Source organism: Rhinichthys klamathensis, unplaced genomic scaffold (assembly GCF_029890125.1).
Source record: "Rhinichthys klamathensis goyatoka isolate OS25496 unplaced genomic scaffold, OSU_Roscu_1.1 h1tg000181l_1, whole genome shotgun sequence".
In the NCBI taxonomy this organism is placed as follows: Eukaryota; Metazoa; Chordata; class Actinopteri; order Cypriniformes; family Leuciscidae; genus Rhinichthys; species Rhinichthys klamathensis.
Window position 1 is genome coordinate 1,051,633 of NW_026606709.1, and position 21,764 is coordinate 1,073,396.

Below are 21,764 nucleotides of genomic sequence, written 5' to 3' on the forward strand. Positions count from 1 at the left end.
GCAGTGGCCCAGTGTCCAGCCTGTGCCAAGACCTTCTTTCTTGAAGCCCATAAATAAATAAACATGCTGAACGCTGGAAACTGGCACTCCACTACACAACAGGCAGATTTGTTTTCGTCTGCAATCGCAATTTGTTTTACACGCTCCAGATAACTGACCATATATTTTAACTGTCTAATAATTGTAGCCATTCAGCATGTCACTCTTAATAAATTGCCTCAGTAAAAATGTAATTATCAACTTTATATATTTATATAGGCCTACTTCTAAAACAACAGTATAATAAATTATCTTTATACAAATTATTAAAGGTTGAAAACCATAATCCATGGCGGTTTAGATGCAGACTTTACAGCCTGCATACTTAAAAATGGCATTTCAAGTTTTGTCCATTCTAGGGAACACCATCAGAAGGTAAATATGGCAAAGAAATATACATAGAAATATTCAGGTTCACATGTTGTCAGTGTGACAGTATTTGTGACATACTGTTGATTACCACAAAAAATAAAATAAACTTTCAGCTGTAAAGTTGTTTAAATGACCGTTTTTACACTTAAAATATGTTAACCCGGCCTCATACTGTTTTTCCATAATAAGTCCCTTACTGTAATAGATTTTTGCTTCTTCTTTTTTTAAGAAAAGGTTGAAAATAATTGTTGCTGCAAGGCACGTTTATTTATATAGCACATTTCACACACTATGGTAATTCAAAGTGCTTTACACAGAAATTAATTAAAATGATCACAAAATAAAAGTAAGGAAAATTAAAACATATGAAAGGAATTAAAAGAGATATAAAGATGATACAGTTATAAAAGGAATTAAAAGAGTAATAAAGATGATACATAGATACAGTTATAAAAGGAATTAAAAGAGTAATAAAGATGATACAGATAAACTTTCATCTGGCAAAACACCGGTGTGTCATATTTTTCACAGCTGCTTGTTTTACTGTGAGATTTTCCAATGTTGATTGTACTGTGTCTGTGGTGTTTTTTCAGCTCGCCTAAGTTACCTGTAATCAACATTATGCCACCAATGCTGTCAATTGGGCTTAACTTGTACTAAATCTGTAATATTCCTTTACATTCTACTACCTTTTGAGATGACATGTTGACTGACAGTCTACCAGAAAAGCACTATCAGTAGGCTACATCAAGCATTTTCTGTAGCACAGAACAGTACACATCATAGCCTGAAGAATCGGTAACCTTTTCTGAAATCCTTAGTTGTCGACCCAGTCTGTGACCTGTAATAGTATAATAACGTTGGAAGATGTTATCAGCCCAGAGCCGGTCGTGGGAGGACCCTGTTTTCACCTACAATTGGATAACACAAACATGATGACACCATGCTTAGAACATGGACTGGTGTTTCTATTGGTGATGTGTTTGGTTTATTCTGCAGGCTCAGTGTAATCCTTTGCCAAAAGCGTCTACTCCCACAAATCCATGTTCATCTTGCTGTATAGCCTGAATGCCAAACATGTGAATCCATTTTCTCGTTTGAAATGCATTTATATCTTTTTTTTCTGAATGCATATCTCATCTGTTTGATAGTGTTAATCAAGTGTTGTTGCTAGCAATTTGTCTCATTTTGTGTGGATTTGAGCATGTGCAGTACTTTTCTAGAGGGTTTATTTCAGAGAAATAAGTGATTGGTTATATTCTAGTAAACAACTTTCTATTTACTTTTGCTTTTATGTCATCAAACAAATGAACAATGGTGTTTACCACCTTTGCTAAACTGTCTTTCTTGTACAACATACGCAGTTATTAAAATGGCATCTAATTAGAGGCATTGAGCAGGCGTTTTACATAAGATTAATTGCATTTTTGAGAGCACTTTTTCTTCATTATTATTCTGCCGTGCAAATGGATTCACTGCAACTGTAATGCATATTCATTTTCAGGAAGCTTGGAAATTGTGGGAAATTAGCCAAAGGTGGATCTGGGCTGCTGTGAGGGTACAAGCAGAATGTGTAATACAGGAGCTCTGCTTCTGCTCCCTGAAGTCTGGGCCTCCTTAACTTCCATCCTGAACTATGGTGGGATTTGCCTCAAGACAGAGCCAGTGCAGGTTGTTATTCTGGGTTATTTAAAGGGGACTTATCTTGAAAAAGAATATTTCCTTGCTCTTATGAAGAGTTAAGACCTATAACAGCATGCGTTCATGGGTTCTCTCTTTTTTCATCAATCAATTAGAGAACAACCTTCCAACATTTCAAAACTCTTTAAGCATATTTCATACAATATTTTAAAAATATTCTGAAGCACAGTATAAAAAACTTGTGAGACATTTGAAAAAGAACTATTAAAATTGGAGAACACTTTCGGATACCCCTGCTGAACAATAGAGCATAAACCAGCATGAATTCCATGAAATATTGTAGTCAATAGTGATAGCATGCACTTTTTTCAACAATTGCTGAAAGATAATTAACTCAACCAAATTCGAGAGCCAAGTGCCTAACTAAAAGTCACATAATAAAACATTAACTCACCATTATGGAAGGAGAGTGGACCAAGATCACAACAGAGAAATGTGAGAATCATCTAGATTACGTAACCCCGGTTCCCTTCCGAGGGAACTCCACGCTGCGTTGAATGAAGCTATGGGGACACGTCCCGCAGTACCCCGTGTTACATTCGCCGCCACCAGTGGAGGGGCGCCTAATACTGTCCAGTTGGCAACCAACCTCAGCTCTTTTGGGCTTTTTTTTCTGCGAATTCCCGAAAGTCCACAGGGCAAAACAGGGGCATCGAGGATGGTCTTGTCACACTCTTAGACGACAAACTGAGCAGGCTGCCTGCTTGGTGGCCCGGAGGGCTATAGATCTGTGGCCATACGCAGCTCTGCTTCAATGGAATAACGGTAGCCTTTAATGATGAGGATGTCCCTGAGGAGAGATAGGTCGCTGAGATCCCTTCAACCCAAGGCATGTTCCCATTCCCCTCTGCGTTTGAATAACTCGAGGCTGTATTCGTCACCCAAGCAGAATATAGGTGTCTCCAAGAGCCTGCCACCTTAGTGTGCATATCCGAGAGAAAAGGAAGGCTGACTGGATCTGGACACTTATGACCTCATAGGTATCGCTCATCCAAACGGCCACCTGCGATCTCGTGGTTCAGGTTGCGCAAGTCATAAGGTCCAAAAGCTCATCATACGCAGGGCCAGCCCGTTCTCATCCCAAGGCGTCATTTACTGACGCTTTTGCCAAAGCGTCTATATCCAACGCACATGGCACCCTTTAGCGTCAATATGAGACGCAGATATATGGCGCCTCCTAGTGGTCTAACCCTAACACTACCCCAGACCTAAACCTAGCCATAACCGAAGCGTGTTATATTGACGCTAAAGGGTGCCATGTGCGTCGGATGTAGACGCTTTGGCAAAAGCGTCAGTATATGACGCCTTGGGATGAGAATGTGTTGGCAGGGCTTTGCTGTGTGGAGCATTTTTGAAACACGTCGAACTCCCTCGAGGGTTGAACGTGGGTGCTCCGCTCCTAAGCAAATCACACAGAGCTTGTGTTCGTCGCCAGGCTTTATAAAACCCAGGCACTGTTTGAATTGCCCTTTACTCGCAATTATATTCTTTTTCTTTTCCCAATTTTTGTTATATCTCCGTTTAACATGCTGTTTTTTTTTTCTTTTTCTCACACGGTAAGCGGCTTCCTGAAGACAAAGAAGCTAAGGACGTGTTTGAAGGCGCCCTCTTAATACACTTGGGCACACCTTGTGACGTCATCACACTGCATTGGGTAATGGCTTAGTTTTAAGTTTTGATGGCTTAGCGGTTGAAAATAAATAAATACAAAATGTCTTAACAAAAAAATAAATTAAATTCATGTTTTTAATACGTCTATTCATTAAAATTAGTTTGAAACATGAAAGCAAGAAGCCTGAGCCACAATTTCATTTATTTATTACTATAGTTAAGAGTTCTTTACGTTAAGCGTTTTAGATAGTCAATGCGCAACACTCTAGTCACGTGACCCCCCCGCCCTCCCCCTCCCCCCAGCCCCCCAGCTCCCCCGCTCAAAATACATCCCCGCAGCTATGGCTGTAACCCTTAAAATTTTTACTTGTAATCTTTTTTCGTGCTACAATGGTTACTGTTCTCTAATTTTGATCACTGTTTTTTCCTCAAAATAAAGGTTTTTAAAAACTAACAATGAGCTGTTGTATTTTTGTTAAGTAATGTTTAAAAAATACTGTAACAAATGTTATTTAATACATTTAATAATGGGTCCTTATTCTAAAGTGTTACCATTATATATAATAAAAAATATATAAAATATCCTGCTTAATTCTAATAATCATGGTTAAAATTGGTCGCATAAAACGACACTTTCTAAGAAAACTTGACTAACATTGAAGGTAAACTAAAAAAATTAAATGCTACAAGAGTCAAGAAAATGGCAACTTGAAGGATATGAACATGTACAATATAAAAGAACAATGAAATGAGAGCTAGAGAGGAAGAATCATAAAGAAAAGAGTGAATGTATTGTGTGCATGAGAGTGTCTAAATACAACAAGCGGTTATCTCCACCTTCCAATTCCTTTCTGTTATCATCAATAATGAAAGAACCTTTGCTTTTACAGCTATCTGATTCAATATTCGGTTGTGCTCACAATAGAACAGGCCATTGTTCTTCTATTCCACCATGTGGAAGAGCAGTTCTGAAAGGCTGTAAGACTATGCACCAAATTGATTCTTAGAGCAACCGGGGAACATGTGCTGCGTGTGCTAAACATCAGAGAGATGCCAAGTGTGAGCTCTTCCTCTGGTTTGAAACTCTCCTGAAAGTTTACCTTTGTTAAGTAAGAAAAAAAGTTTGCCGTTTTATTTTACCTCAGGCTTGCTGGAAAACTTCAAAGCCGACAGAGAGACTGCAAGCCAAAAGAAGAGGCAGCAGCTGGTTTATTCTGAAATGTTTGTTTATTCTTTTCTCTCTTTTTTTCAAGAAACTTGCAATGTTACAATTCCACCAAATACATCCATTTCAACCTCTCCGCAATATGCATATCAAACATTGATTGATTGTTTTCAATCATTATATGAGCAAATTTAAAGGCAACGCATCCAAGTTGTAAGGTTAAAAATGTTTTTTACTTGCCTTTCTGGTTAGATTAGTTCCCTGGAAATGCACAAGCTATCCAGGAGTTTTGTTACATTTATTTTAGCCTTCCCCTGCAGAAATAAGTAAAAAATCAGCTGCTGCATTGTTTCGGACCATTTATGCTGCAGTCGAAAAGTTGTCTTAAGACCAGACTAGCGATTAATGACGGTCTTGCCTAACAACCGTGACTTTTTGTGTAAGGTTGTGATGTGACTGTTCATTTTAAAAGTGTGATTGGGGAATTTAACTGTAAATGGCTGAACTATTGTGTGGAGGTCAGAAAGTTATTCCGCATAGCTACAAGCATAAATGTCAGTGAACAGAGCTGTGCTTGTTAATTAAGGACTGATTGCGGTACAAATGGCTTAGAGCCTCATTTGACTCCATGTGAACATCTCCCTAAGCTGAAGGTTTTTCTACAGCAGCTGAAAAATGTATATAGCAGTTTGTGCAATATAACCCCCCCCCCCCCCCCCCAATTTTCCTAATTAGTTTCGCTAAATGGCACAAATCAACAGTTTGTAAGTCATTCTGTATCATTTCGAATTTCCTTATATTTCCATCACTAACACAAATAAAATCAAATTAAATGAAAACCTTCAATGTAGTTCTTTTAAATAAGTTATTGAGAAAAATGTTATATAAATAATGAAAAGTAATGGGTTAGTGTGAATAATTATGTTGCATAAAGCTAGGTCATAATTCAGGTATGTGGAGAAAGAATACTAAATGAATTCCCACTGTGATGTGAAGATGTTTTTCTTACCAGTTCATTTAGTTCAGCAGCTGAAAAAGCTTCCTGAGCTAATAAGAACTTTACCTATTCATTTGTGTCCAGATTTATGCTAATTTCAATTTAATAAGTCACTTTATGCTAATAACTTCAGCCATCTTAGATTTTACCTGCAAGCAACATAACACATAATGGTAGTTATGTAAAAACACAGCTCTTTTATACAGTTGAACTAATGAGCGTTCACACAGCAGCAGAATGTGATTGTGTGTCCTTTATTGATTTATGTTTACAGTCACTTGCAGTTCGATTATTCATGACAGTTCTGCATTCTAAAACTCTTGCGATTCTGATTGGTCAAATGCAGGACCCAGCAGTCTGATATTTCCAAATACTCACCTTTAAATCAAACTGAAAGCACTTTTGTATTTCTGGTAGAATACATATGCCAAAAACTACATCTCAGTCATTGATTATATTGAAATCCCATCAGAGAACATCAGTATTAATATTACTGTAATATTGCCATATTGCCAGGCTGATTGTTTTGTACATTGTATTGGACTATTTTTTTGCTGGAAGATTTTTTTCACATACTGTACAGGTACTGCAGCCATTGATCCATAAATGAAATCAACATTTTTCTTGTTCACATATTTATTTATATAGTAACCCCGCTCTGTGTCTGGGGTCAATACTCACCTGCTTGTGTTTATCCTGTTGCCTTGTAACAGTACTCCTGTTCCTCTCGTTTCTGTGTCTGTGCTATTTCCTGACAGTGTCAGGGTTTATTTTACAATAACTGTATATTAACTGTACATTATTCATGTTACAGTTCCATTTAATGTTTGCACATTTTCCAGGTTAATGGTCGTATTTTTTACTCTGATGTTTATTACATCTATAAATGTCATGAGAATGTTGGCTGCTTACACATGGCACATATTTGCTTTTGACTTTTTTTTAAGCTTAAAATTTTCAAGAGGGTCTACTTAGACCTTGCTTTTTGCAAATGAATTGTGCCAAACAGGAAACAGCATTGTTGAGCCCCTTTAGAGCATTATTTTTTTTTTGATGCACAGTATCTATTGTAATAAATAAACAATGAACTGTCCATCATTTCAGAGAGAGAGAGACAGAGAGGAAGATACAGTTTTGGTTTCGAATGCATTGGATTTTCTTCTTTGCAAAAAAAATGTGCTGAGAGGAGATAGTGCTTTCTCATGTTATCTGCTACTGGACGCACACCCCACAGCCATTTTCCCATTTCTCACTTGTGACCCAGCGGTCACCTTGGCTTTTTACAGAGCTTTTAGGAAAGAGTGCTGTCCCACCATTCCTCTCTCATAAATGGAGAGGGAGGGGAGTTTTGCACAATGGTTTGGCTTTCAGTCATTCTCCCCTTGGAGCCAACGGATCAAGCAGCTTGTGATGTCAAGATGTAGCCTATCTGCCTGGGGGGAAAAGCAGAAAAGAAAGCATGTAATCACCTTAGGTTTGAATGATAATTTATGTTAGTTTTTTTTTTTTTTTATTGGGGTGCGTGTAATATAAAAGTGTGGCATGGTATATAAGTACATTCATGTGAAAAAATTTGAAATGGATAAATGTCACCACTTTTGTTCATATTGAAATGCACTTGAAATGATGATATACAAAGTTCTGTCATGAAACTCTAGATGGCGAAAGCTGATAGTTCCGTAACTCAATCTGCTTGCAATCACATCATTCTCTATAGGGCATAGCTGATTGGTTCCTGCTATATCAGTAGCCAAGAAGCTCGCTTCTCAACCTTGAAATACTTGGTCAGCATTTGCTGTAGCGGTTGCAGTGTGCTTTCATAAACCCTCCACCTTCCCCAGCTCCACCTCTATAAGCTACTGGTAATTCATGTATACTATTGTACAGCAGCAGCATGTCTTAGTTGCTCACAGAAGCGTTGTGTGTGTATTGGTAGCAAGTCCCCCACTTGCTCTGCAGCAGCAACAGCAGCAGATCTATTTTTGCCAAGACCAAACATATCAACATTGTCATATCCATTACCATGCCAAACACTTAGAGAGTTGGTCTGACAGAACTATAATTGAGCTGGCCTTTTCCGAGCAATCAGCAAAATTAAAGGTTCATCTTCGTATCTGAAGCCTTCATGACACCTGTGGTGTTTACTGTGGATTTGTTGTCTAATGGTCCAAAAAGAAGGTGAGCTTTAATAATAATAGCCATGCAAACATACACTGGAATTGGAACATGAATTTATACTGGACTAAAAACTCCAATTTTCATTTCAGATGTCCACATGGCACTAACCACACACATACTGTTTTTAGTGGCCAGGATCTTTTATGTTTAAAGGAAAGGTGAAACGGTGCAGTTTTGTTTGAGTGTGCTTGAGGAAAATGGAAGCGAAGCGAGGAAGACAAGGAAGAAAGTGGAAGCGGGTAAAAGAAAATGATAATATTGAACAAAAGAATAAGAAAGATTGTACTGTGTATTTGTGCTTTTTATAGTAGTAACAGGGAAGTTATATCGCTGAGGTCCATCTCCAGAGCTCCCCTTTGAGGTTTGGGTTGGTGCTATAATCTGGGTCAAAGTGCTAACTGCTAAGAGGCGCCTGTGAGAGGCTCGCTCGCACATGAATCATTTCTCATGCCTCTCTTCCTCATTACACTCTCTGCTGATAGAATTTCAAAGGCCTCTGTGTCTTCGACTGACCTTAAAGGTAAAATTCTGCCTTACGGCAATGACAGAGCCTTGCTCAACAGGCTAACCTTGTAAGATGCACCACATAACTAAAGGCACAGAGAGGTAGAGATTCGAGTAAGCATTAGTCACTCGTATTAAGCAAGAAGCCATACTGTGATTTTAAAAACGTGTGAATGTCAGACAACGTAGACCAGAATAGTTTGCACATATTGCGAGGTCAGTGTCTTGGCTCCAAAATTTACATTTAAAGGCATCACTGGTGTGCTCACAACGCAAAAGCTGCTCCACAAGCATAATTACGCTGCCTCTTTAACCTTGTTTTTCAACACGGATGTAAGTTGTTTCCTGTGAATGTAGGAGACTTCTGAATCATTAGCCACCCATAGGTAAATGTGTTTATGATTATGAAAATACAATAAATGTATCTTCCGCAGATAAGACAATCCTAGAATGCATTTGGCTGAGCTTAGTGAAGTAAAATCCATTAAAGATGATGGACAAGATGAGAGATATGTGCACAATTATTTTGTATTTTTTTTTCTATGGAAGTCTATGGGGACCATCAACTGTTTGGTGACCGACATTCTTCGAAATATTTTCTTTTGTGTTCAGCAGAAGAAATAAATTCATACATGCTTGGAACAACTTGAGGGTGACTAAATGATGACAGAATTTTCATTTTTAAGTGAACTATTCCTTTAATAGAACTTTAACGTGAACTAGAAAGTGATTGATTTATGGATTGATTGATTTACATTTACATAACATTTATTTCTTGAAGAATCTATTTCTATTCTTTGAGAAGCAAAAATCTTGTAATGCAACGGAAAGGGAATAAGGAATCATGCAATCTCTCCCTTTTGCTCACTAATGCAATTCTATTCTATTCGAGCATATTTGGCTCCCTTATTGTTACAATCACGGAAACTGGCATGTGTTAGCCATTATAGAATATGCTTTGTATTCAGCATCAATCCAGCTCTTCACACAGCTTCCAACTTGAAGCTAAGCCACCTGTACAGCTGGTGCCTGCTGCAGCCTGATGGACTGCGCCCAAATCCAAGCGGGGTGCTGGATTTATTCATACATCAAAACATAGAGACATTCGGCAGATCCTCACAGTAAAGCACCACCATGGCTTCTGTGCAGGAGAGTCGCTAAAAATAGGCTGCCACCAAGACTTGGGACGAGCTAGGATATAAACAAATATCATCTTTTATCTCACATGAACTTGATAAAATGAAACTTCATGCAACACTGAGAAATGTCACGTGCTTTAGATGAAGGTTGGAGGCCCAGATGTGGGGAAAGAGATCCTTCTTTGTGTTGTCATCAGGTTCTAGACAACAAGTGTCCACTCTGTTTACGAATTGTCACTTACACATTGTTCTAGCAGAAACAGATATCCCACCTCAGCTTTCCCAGCCGTCTGTGAAGGAAGAAAAGAATTATTTTATAAGCAGGGTTTAGTGACTTGATACTTCTTGTCTACTAGATAGAAAATGGGGAATTGTGCATGTGTGTGGCTCTCTGACTGTGTTTTGTGTCTGACAGTGTCAGCAGTTGAACAATGTTTTTCATGTGTTTTAGTGAAGATTCTGCAATCCCTCCAGTGATCTTATTATGCCTTAAGAATGTGTTGAGCTAAAACCGATGTCAGGAGTTGCCATTTCAGCAGCATGTACAAACACTGGAATACGCACAGGCACAACCCTAAGAGATTTACCAGCAGTCAGACTACTGAGATACAAAGATGTGCTGTGTTAGACAGTGCTATAATAGAAGAATGCTGACATACTGCTAAAGATGGGAATTTCTTTTGTATATCAGCGTTTTTATTTAACAGATGTTGAACCAAACTCTGAAATAAAGTAAATTGTAAATTGATTTGGCCAAAGTTCACTTCATTAGTGGATATTCAGATATTCAGAGTTTGGTTTAAACTTGTAGAAAGTAGTTAGCTAGTATAGCTGGCTTGCTATTAAATAGTCAAAATCAAACTCTGAATATAACCTAGTCAACATTGGTAAAAAAAATCTATTTGCTTTGTAATGAAAAACAAACAAACAGATATTCATAGTTTGGTACTTAATAATTTACAGGATAAATTTAGATCAGTTTGCACATTTTAATTTTCATCAAAATAGAATTTTGGGCTTGTACAACTATATTATGCTCTGGATTAATTTGTTTTGTTATCATTATTTTAATTCAGTAATTTGTGCTCATAAGGGGTTAACAGTGAACTGTAGAGATTCATAATTATAGCTTTAATTCCACTTCCATTTGTTTTATTTAGAACTAATAAAATGATTAATAAGTGCTTTCATAAGCAGTCAAATTAGTCATAAATCATAACCTTTTATTTTCTACCAGCACAAACATGATGAACCAGGCATAATTTGTTTTGTGGATTGCAAATTTTTTCAGAGATCTATTAGCCTTTACATAATTGTTTTATATATATATATAGCCTATATATATATATATATATATATATATATATACACACACATTTTATTGTATGTTTTTATTTTATTTTATGCCTAATGGCAAATTTCAATAAACAAGGCTGCAGTGCACAAATTGATTAACACAAAGAAATTCATTTAATTAACAAAAGTTCAGTCACAGAGCTGAGGCCCACAGTGTTCATCTAGAGGCAGTGTTTCTTATCGTCTTCAGCCGGTACTCTTTTTCTGCTTTTCAGCCCTTTTGTTGAGGAGAAAAATCTATTTAAGTGGCTGAAGCTCTGACACAAAGCAAGAGCAGAAAGCTGTAGAATCTGCTGGCTTAATTGATTATTTGCGCAGAGCTGTATATCAGCGAGGTGCAGCATACCCTTGGGAAATAATGTAAAACAGATAACAAGATCAAATGTGGAAGAATTGCTTTCTACTGCCAGCTTTATTAATCTGTTTCTCTCTTAGTCAAAATGGCTTTTTTCCCCTCTCCTCTATACAGGTTTTCGCATTAAGGCAAGGTACGCCTCTGCGTCCCAAGTAGCATATAAAAGCTACAACTAACGTAGGTTTTATGAAGCGGTTTTGATTTCAAAGAATATGGGTGGCTCACGATTTCAACATTAGCTTAGCATTCAAGTTTCAAGGCAAGGGAAATTGAAAGGCCTGTGTGGCAGGGAAATTGAAAGGGTTTAGCTTAGTTTTGGCTTGCTTTTTGAGAATTAGAATTGGAATTATTCAGCGACAAGATGCTTTAGAGACTTAATTTACTTTAAAACGGAGCTGTAAGGAAATTTGCTGACTTACACGCGTTTATATTTTGGCCTTAAAGAATCAGGCTTTTAGAAGATACACAAGACTTGCTTGCTTGCTTGAGTAAATCTTTGATTGCAGATTTACACCAATGAAACGCAATATGTATGGCCTTGTAGATTCACTCTTTAGTCGAATTGCTGTTGAATGTTGGGAGTGTTTGTATAAAATCCAAATCAATCCAAGTGTTCTCTAATTCCACATTCTCTCATAGTGCATTTACATAATAAAAATTGCATAGCAGTCTCCCAATCTACTAGACATCCTTCCTCAAACATCTCTCTAAGCCATTTCCAACTCTGTAAACTGATTTGTTTTTCTTATTCATGGGGTCTTGCGGCACATCAGACATGACTGTAATTGCCTTCTTCTCACCAGGGAGCTTCTTGTTTCTCATTCTGAAGTTTATTCTCTATTTCATGTCACTAAGGCAGAGAGAGAGATGGCACCCTGGGAGAAATGACACTCCCTCCGTCACCAAAAGGAGAGTGAAAAGATAAGACCGCTAGATAAATATCTTGCAAATGCGCAGCTCAAAATGATGCTAGCACAATGTCCTCGCTTTGAAATGAATGGGTGTTTATAAGTATACTTCCTATGAGTGTGGCAGTCTGCATTAGTATACACAAAGTAATGCACAAACAAGCTGATGTTAGACAGAGGGACCATCTGGATTTTCTGTGTTTTTAGGAAATCAACTCTTTGGATTACTTCTCTCATTCTCTAATTGAGCCGTTTCGTTTAGCACGGCGGTAACACTCTAAATGCCCAGTTTATATTGACTGCTAAAAAGGCTGCTCTCCCCGGGAGGTGATGATCTACAGAGCGACAGGAAGTGGGAATGAACCTCAGGTTATTTACGTCAGCACTCCCTCAAATGAGACCTCTGCAAAAGCGAGATCCCTGGCAGCTGTACGTGTCTCTGCCGTCTGCCTGTAATTTCAGCTCTTCCAGAATCAGACCCTGTCAGGTGTAATTACACAACATGAAGGTACCAGGCTGGTGGTTTTCCCTTTTTTACAAACTAAATCTGCGGCTTTAGTCTGGGAAGAAATGCAGTCATTATTAAATCTTTGTTTTTCAACCATTTTTGAGGAGTTTGGGGTTTCAAAGCTCAGAATTGATTTTGTGTGTATGTCAACAAGCGGCACTCTCTGAATTCACGAAAGGAGGGAGGGATAATGTCAGCTCAGCTTAATACATTTCTAATGGATGTTTTATTTTCAGCCTGAGGGTGCGTCTGAAGTGTTTGGACACTTGGAGATTTAAGGGGGTGGAAGAATACCTGGCAAATGCAGGCAGTTTGCAGCAAGATATTTGAAACATTTATAATGCCATTTTAACTTTCTCTCTGCTTCATTCTTTCTTTTTATATGAGCTCATAAATGGTACTTGCAAGGTATGCTACTGAAAATCAAAGGAAAAAATTCACCTAAAAATGAAACGATTCTGTTATCATTCACTCTCTTCATTAGAAAATCTGCATGACTTTCTTTGTTATGTGGAACACTAAAGAACATGTTTTTTAAAAAGCGTCTCTGTTTTTTGTCAGTACAATGAAAGTCAATGGGATCTACAGTTGTTTAGTCCCCAACGTTCTTCAAAATATCTTCTTTTGTGTTCTGCAGAAGAAAGAAAGCCTTAAGGGTAAGTAAATGATGACCGTTTTCATTTTGGGGTCAACAATCCTTTTAATTCATCTTTAAGAGGGCATTACAGGTTCTGACTCAGCCTCACTGTGTTTCAGCATTGTCGTTAATTACATTTTTATTAAAAAGCCTTTTTGTAGCTAAATTCAGAAATGTCTTATGTGATTATGCAACACATTCTCATCCTTTGGCGTCATATAGGTGACGCCATATGACATTTCGTCGAAATCTTACGCACATGGCATCCTTTAGCGTCAATATAACACACACTGTTATGGGTAGGTTTAGGTCTGGGGTAGGGTACGGTTATGACGCCTTGGGATCTGCGTCTCATATTCACGCTAAAGGATGCCATGTGCGTAAGATTTCAACGAAATGTCAAAAGCGGCACGTGTATGACGCCTTGGGATGAGAACGGGCTGGATCATATCCAGGTTTTACCAAGTTTTAAAATGAGGTACCGTGTGATGTAATGCAAAACCATCAGTGGTCTCCTCACTTCACCGCCAGTGACGGATGAAGCAGGTTTTGTAGGCTGAATCAATCCAGCATTGGTATTATCCTGCATTAACATTACATGAGTCCACCTGCATGTATCAAAATGCAAAATGGTTTGAACTGGAAAATGTAAAAGCCAGCCACTTGTGTAATTAAATGCAAAAGAAAATTGAATGTGTAGTGTGGATATCGGTTTGGCAATATGATTTTTCTGCTGTCTACATTCTGTTGTCTTATGATAATTAATTGGTTTAAAAAAGGTTACAGTTTTCTCTGAATGATAAGTACATATTATATATGTAGGAACTGACATTTTCTGCAATGGATGGTACTGTAGTTGCGGTATTTGTACAAGCACCAAGAATGCAATGTGTCATTGTGAATGCAAGACACTATCCAATGAAATATATTAAAGTGTGTATTAAAAAAGTACCTCTGATGTACAATGCCATTAAAAACGTTGGGGTCTGTAAAAAAACGGATTCATGTTTTTGAAAGAAGTCTCTTATGCTCACCAAGGCTGCATTTATTTGATCAAAAATGCTGTAAAAAGAGTCATATTTTGAAATTTTATTACAATCTAAAATATTTTTTCTATATTTATTTAATATAATTTCTTCCTGTAAAGATTCATTTTCAGCATCATACTCCAGTCTTCAGTGTCACATGATCCTTCAGAAATCATTCTAATGATTTATTTGGTGCTCAAGAATCATTTATTATTATGAAAACAGGTGTGCTGTTTCCTAATATTTCAGCATTCTTTAATGAATAGAAATTCCAAAAGAACAGCATTTATTTCAAATAGATAGAACAATGCAAAAGTTTTTACTGTCACCAACCTTGCTGAATTAAAGTATTAATTTCTTTTAAGCGGTAGTGTAAAACCCTATATGCGTGGTCTCACTGTTTTCACTACTTTTTAAGTACAAGTAAGAGCTCATAGAATATCGACCTGACAATCCCCATTTGAAACAGGTTGGCAGTGGGCAGAATCGATACACATCTGGTCAAGGGATCCGCTGTAAAGGTATTTTGTATTCCATTAGTGGTCTAAGGTGCTTAACAGGAGCCATCAAAAAGGCTGTTACACGTAAGCTTTCCAAAACACTTGCGTCCTTCGTTCTATTCTTAGATAACTGTGTAATTTGAGGTCAAAAATAAAAGAACGCCTGGGGCCTATTTCATGCACATAGCTGAACTCTTTTTTTTTTCTTCCTATTTCAAAGACAGTCACTCAGCTATGCATCATCAGATGAAGATAGCTGAAATTGAAATGCCCTTTCGCATTATAGCTTTTAAGAACCATACTTTGTACTTGACGCACAGACCTCAAAATGGGCAAAACAAAAGGACTTAAAGGCGTTCTGTACTTACTTTGCTAATGCCTGGTGAGTAGGGTCAGGATATTAACCTCAAAGCAGCTGAAGTCTGCATTATACCTACATTGTTGTCGAGTTAATTACTGGGCTTGGAAGCACACAAAGCTTCCACTTCTTTTAAGTCTGACCAGTGAATGTCCTGCATGTCTTTTATACAAAAAGAAGTGCTTCTCTGATGGCTGCACAGCAAGAAATTGGTGGCAGTTTCTCCTGAATAATAAAGACATCATAATTTTAGGGAGCTCTTTCTGTGTAATTTCTGTGAGTTGTTGTGCACTCTTAAAGCTTCTAGGGGTCCATCTATCTAAACTTCAAGGCTTTTCAAAACTTACACAATTTATCAACCCAACACTTGGACTTTGGTGCCGATTAGTGATAATCACATAACTGATTAGTTATGTGAATTTCAGTTCATTTTAAATCTACAAAATCCTCCTTACATTGCAATTAGGCTGTATACATCCTAAATTCAATTCAAATTCAGGAGTTTAAAGTCCCCCGTAGTCAATAATTTGATCCTTTGAAACTCATCTTTGATCACCAAAATGACATATTTAAATGTTTTTTTTCTTGAAAAATATGTCTTCATGCCTTAAAGTGTAAATTGCAGGTAAACCACCACAACCAATTAATGTGTAAATTAAAGTGCTCAATATGTATATTTAAAAATTTCTGTCTTAAAATGTGTTAAAATAACATTTATTGGGGTTTCTTCAAAGGTAGCATGTTTTTTACAGTAACTGGGTGATGACGTCATAAGAGGGAGCGCCGGCGGTAATGCACTCACTCTGTGTGTTCGGGTTGAGGGAGAATAAAACGATTTGCGGTACTCCCGCAAACTAGAAATATCTATGAAAAAACATAAAACCTAATACATTTTTATTCATCTGTTGCAGAAAAGCAACAAGAACAACTAAAACAAAATAGAAACGATTTACAGGCCAGAGTTTCTATTTATAACATGTTTGCAGCGTTGAGCGATGTAGCCAATCACAGACATATGTGTTGATTTCTAGGAACGCAATGGCCAATCAGAAGCATTTACAATAGACTTCCCTCACCGCTCAAAACTGACTTTTTGTTCAGTGATGAATTCTGTATGCTGGCAAATCCTCGAATTATAACAAACAAAGTGTAGATATTATGAAAGATTCATTGATAATAACAGAGATGTGTGAGATCGCGATGAACTGATGTCAGCTTTTTAGGAATTATTATGGAAGTCATGCCAAACCATGCATGACTGTAAGTTAGCCTAAGCCTGCTTGTTTTTATGTTATAACAGTGTGGTTTGTGTGTTAATACTTTAATAACAAATAATTTATCAGGAGCATTTATGCTGATGTGTATGGTGGCGACACGTAGGCTAACTTGAAAGTATTTGGAGGTACAGAAAAAAAGTCTTTTTGCGGGCGGGAGCGGGACAAAACATAAATGTTGCGGGCGGGAGTAAGTAACATAGAAAGTAGTTGAGAACTTCAGTTATAATAATGACCCACGATAATGACCCAATAATGACACCCCCCCCCCCATAAAAAAATGGTCGGGTTTAAATCGGGCTCGGGCTCTTAATGGGCCGGGCTGGGCTCGGACACAACGTGAGTAGGGTCGGGCTTGCATACTCGAGATCTACCTCGGGTATGCTAACACTTACAGGCACGAATCAGTCGTTTGTCCTTGGGGAACTTGGGGAGCCTCTCCCCCGTTTTTGATGTATTCGTACATCCCGCACAAACACAATAGTTAACCATTTTTGCTAGCAAGGTCTCCAATATAACTGCTAGCCTACTTGCCGTTTAGACTAACGGTAACCCCTTTTATGACGTCACGCCCACCCCAGTGGAAGGGAGGGGGGCGTGCTTAAAACCACTGTAAAACGTACCAACTTTTCATATTATATGCAGCATTTTGAAAAAACATAAAAAACAATTGTGGGCGGTTCTTATCTTTATGTTTAGTAAGCACATTGCATTATCTTTGTGAAAAATTTAACCTGCAATTTATACTCTACACCCTTGCCTCATTTAGTATATACGGTTCTGTGAATTTGCATATTAGCCCCGCCTCCACTCACTCACACCAGCTCAGAGATCCACTCGTTGATGATCACACGTTGACGTGATTGGTTACAAGGTAGTTTGTGGCGTCAGCAACACCAGCGATTTCAAGACTGTCATTGGTTCACTTCAGTTTTAAAGAGAAAATACTCAACAATGGTGTTGACATGAATTTTCACAAGGTTTGTCTTAAAACATATTAAAAACACCACATAGACATATAAACAACATTAAACGCTTGATTTTCACCACAGGGGGACTTTTCAATTCAGTTTTGAATGGTGCAAATCTGACTTCACTGCTTTTAACCCAGTGGTTTTATTTGTGGTACATGTTTTATTAGGCTTTGTATAAGACGATTATGACTATTAAGCTCCAAAAAGTGCAATAAATTAACAATACGTATTCCATGCTCCACCTCTTGTCCTTTATCTTAAAATTTAGTGTATCAATGATACATCCTGATGCAGTATTTTCTCTTTGTTTTCTATCAGATCACACCAGTAGTATTTCCATCATGAGACTGGTGTTAAAGTACCTGGACAAGATGAGGTGTTTCCGCAAACGTTCCACCATTCCTTTTCTGGTGGCTCTCATTACTTTCCTGCTCTTCATAAACCTCTACATGGAGGATGGCTACGTGCTGGTGAGTTTGTTTACCTGTTGAAATCAAGCAGGTAAATTACAGAGGTCAATTTATTTACAACATCAGTGGAGCAGATAACAAGACAATAGTGGGCTTCACAACAACTTGACTACTGTTGTTGCATGTGATTTAGCATTAATTATCTCCTTGCTGAAAAGTTATTTTGTTTATATGCTTTAATTACCAAATGTTGCGTGTAAGGCTGCCGGTGCTGTGTTATGCATGTATAATTATCAGAGCTCACGATGCAGCCTATTTAAAATTTCATGATGTCGAGGCAGTCCAAATGCAAGAGACACATTTATTATTCATGAGGCCAACTTCATGATCAAAACTTTGTGATCATAACATGTCGTGTGTGTTTGTCTGTTGAATTATTCAAAAGTTGTACCCATTTTGACTAAGTCACTTTTCTAAATAACCCCCATTTAATTGAAATACAAACACCATCACGGCCAGCAAAGATTTAGTAAAGTGTGAACAATTCATGTGTGGTAAAAAGACATTGAAGCATGTTAGCAACAATGCTATCATTTTATTACCTGATTATATAAATTTGAGCGAGTAAAATTGTGTGTGCAATTAATTTTTCAAAGGCCTTCATTTACAATTCAATTAAATTATACAAGAGTGTGCAAGCATATTACCAAATCAAAAAATAATGACCTGCAGCACTAACATTTAAAGATGCAAAAGACATCTAATGGTGCGTTCAAGTCCTCCTTGGAAGTTGTGTTTAGGGCGTCAGGTGCGTTCAAGTCACTTTCATGGGAGCAAGATGGCAGTGTACCTTCTTTTAATTAACTTCACACGGTTTTTAAACACTACTCCTAGAAAATGAAGAACACAGAATGTGCATCAGATGTGTTTTGCTTTTTAAAGTTTTTTATTAATTCATGAAGCCACTGTAAACTTTATCGTATAGTGTTGTATTACAATGCTATTATATTTTGTGCAGGGAATTAGCTTATTTTGTTGTAAATAAAAAAAGCCTGACAATGTCTAGCCTTAAAGGCGCATAGTGAATGCTGTGGCAAACTTGGACTTTTAGACTTGTCTGTCTTGGATGTTGTGTGTTTCAGGAGGAAGATAAACGTCAGTTGCGAGAAACCTCAATGCATCCGCTGAACTCGGAGCGATATGTTCATACCTTTAAAGATATCACAAATTTTTCTGGAACAATCAATGTGACTTATCGGTACCTTGCTGGAACACCTTTAACTCGAAAGAGTAAGACTGCTTTCCTTTGTACACTTAGTATTAGCAGTATACACCGGTGTGAAAGATTTCTAAACAAATAAATAAATAATGTAACTGCACAACTCTATCTAGTAAATGTACCTTGTTTATGGATTTATGGATATTATTTCACATGTTTTAACAGACTATACGATAGTATTCACATTATAAACAATGTCGTTCTGTTCAAATCAGACATTTTGATTCACTTCATGATTTTCCATGTTTTTTTTTGTAGAGTATCTCACTATTGGATTGTCATCTGTGAAAAGAAAACGAGGAAACTACCTATTGGAGACCATCAAGTCCATTTTTGACCAATCAAGCTACGAGGAGCTCAAGGAGATTGTTGTGGTTGTCCACTTGGCAGACTTCGACCTGGCATGGTGCGAGAGCCTAGTTCAGGAAATCTCAAGGAAATTCGGCCACCATATCATTGCAGGACGGCTGCTAGTTATCCATGCACCTGAGGAGTACTACCCGTCCCTGGATGGGTTGAAGAGAAATTATAATGATCCGGAGGATAGAGTACGCTTCCGCTCCAAACAGAATGTAGATTACGCGTTTCTGCTCAACTTCTGCACCAACTTGTCAGACTTCTACATGATGTTGGAGGACGATGTGCGCTGCTCCCGAAACTTCCTCACTGCCTTGAAGAAAGTAGTGTCATCTAGGGAGGGATCATATTGGGTGATGCTGGAATTCTCCAAACTGGGATACATAGGGAAGCTGTACCACTCACGAGACCTTCCCAGACTTGCACATTTCCTGCTCATGTTCTATCAGGAGATGCCTTGCGATTGGCTTCTTATCCATTTCCGAGGCCTACTGGCACAGAAGGATGCGATTCGCTTCAAGCCATCCCTTTTCCAACACATGGGCTACTATTCCTCTTATAAGGGTGCAGAAAACAAACTTAAGGATGATGACTTTGAGGAAGACTCCCTTGATATCCCAGACAATCCACCTGCCAGTTTGTACACAAACATAAATGTGTTTGAGAGCTATGATGCTGCCAAAGCTTACAGTAGCGTGGACGAGTACTTTTGGGGCAAGGCCCCGTCCACTGGGGACTTTTATGTTATAGTGTTCAACAAGGCAACAAAAATCAGCAAAATCAAGATCATCACAGGAACAGATGATCGCCAGAATGACATTTTGCATCATGGAGCTCTGGAAGTGGGAGAGAAATTAATAGGAACCAAAAAAGGAAGGCAGTGCTCCTCCTATATAACTTTAGGGGAGTTTAAACATGGAAACATTGAGGTTTATGATGTGGACCACAAGATAGCGTTTGATATTGAGTGTGTTCGCATTGTGGTGACGGCAAGTCAGAAAGAATGGCTTATCATTAGAAGCATAAGCCTCTGGACTACACAAGGTGCCAGTCAATGAGAACTTTTTTGAACCGTAGCTCAAGGCACAAGTATCTGTTTATTTATCTATTTATGTATTTATTTATGCAATTATTTATTTACTCTCACATGATAAATCTTTATTTATTCATAAAGGAAAATTTAAAGGCAGTATAAGATTTCACACATCAAAGGGAGGTGTAGGCTTCTCCCTTTTACCATTATTACTCCGAAATGTGTACTCCTCGTCAAAAAGCTTTGTCTCAGTTGTTTTTGCCTTACTTTCCAGTGAAGATTCCTAGACATCTTTAAAATCAGATTTATTTATTTGAGAAACAAAATGAATATATTTTTTAATTAAAACTTTTTCTTACTTGAATCATAAATTTATTAAGGTCTGGGTTTATACTTAAACAAGAAAAAAAATATTGCCAGTGAAGTAAGAAAATAAACTTATTTGAGATGTTCTTTAAAAACAACTCTTAGTACCTTGCGTCAATGTTTCTTTACTAAATATGTCATGTTTTTAAGAATGTTTATATATTTTAACTGGAAATCAAGACAAATACAGTTTAAGTAAGTGATTTTTTTTGCCGCATAGCTATTTCCCAATTTTTTTTCAGACACATTATCCTAGTGTAGTCGTTTAAAAAGTTGCTTGAAGCTGAATTGTAAGCATTTCATTTCGGTAAAGTTTAAAAAATATACAGTATATATTTTTTCTTTGATAGGCCTACATTTAAAAATTTGCTTATCCTTCTCTCCTTTCCGCCAACACAGGGTCAATATGCCTTGAATATACAATGTATTGTGGCATGAATCTACTCAGCAACATTTCATACTATCTCCCCGCTGGATGATAACAGAAATGTTATTCAATCAACCTTGGGCCAAAAAGATGGTGTAGTATTGGTTTGTTTGTGCATTTCTTCAAAGGCATGAACTGGAACAGTGTGGGTATTCGCCCATCTTCTGAAGTGTTGTGATTGGACAGTACAGTGAAAAATGAGGTAAACCTCCTTCCCCTTTTCGGTATTTTTCTCCTATCTTTTGCTCAGCGCAATTTTACCAGGGTAAATTGGATTTTGTTTGGCTC

At 37.6% G+C, this 21,764-nt stretch overlaps 1 protein-coding gene across 3 annotated transcripts in view; it reads left to right on the forward strand.

The window, feature by feature from the left end:
• mgat4c (mgat4 family member C) overlaps nt 1-21,077 on the forward strand; it is a 132,461-nt gene extending 111,384 nt beyond the window's left edge. For all 3 annotated transcript variants that reach the window (XM_056261189.1, XM_056261188.1, XM_056261190.1), the window contains 3 exons: nt 17,923-18,074; nt 19,157-19,304; nt 19,552-21,077. In XM_056261189.1, coding sequence (XP_056117164.1) covers nt 17,946-18,074; nt 19,157-19,304; nt 19,552-20,708 — 1,434 coding nt within the window. In that variant the 5' untranslated portion in view covers nt 17,923-17,945 and the 3' untranslated portion in view covers nt 20,709-21,077. The remainder of the gene's footprint in view (nt 1-17,922; nt 18,075-19,156; nt 19,305-19,551) is intronic.
• Nucleotides 21,078-21,764: the final 687 nt, after the last annotated feature.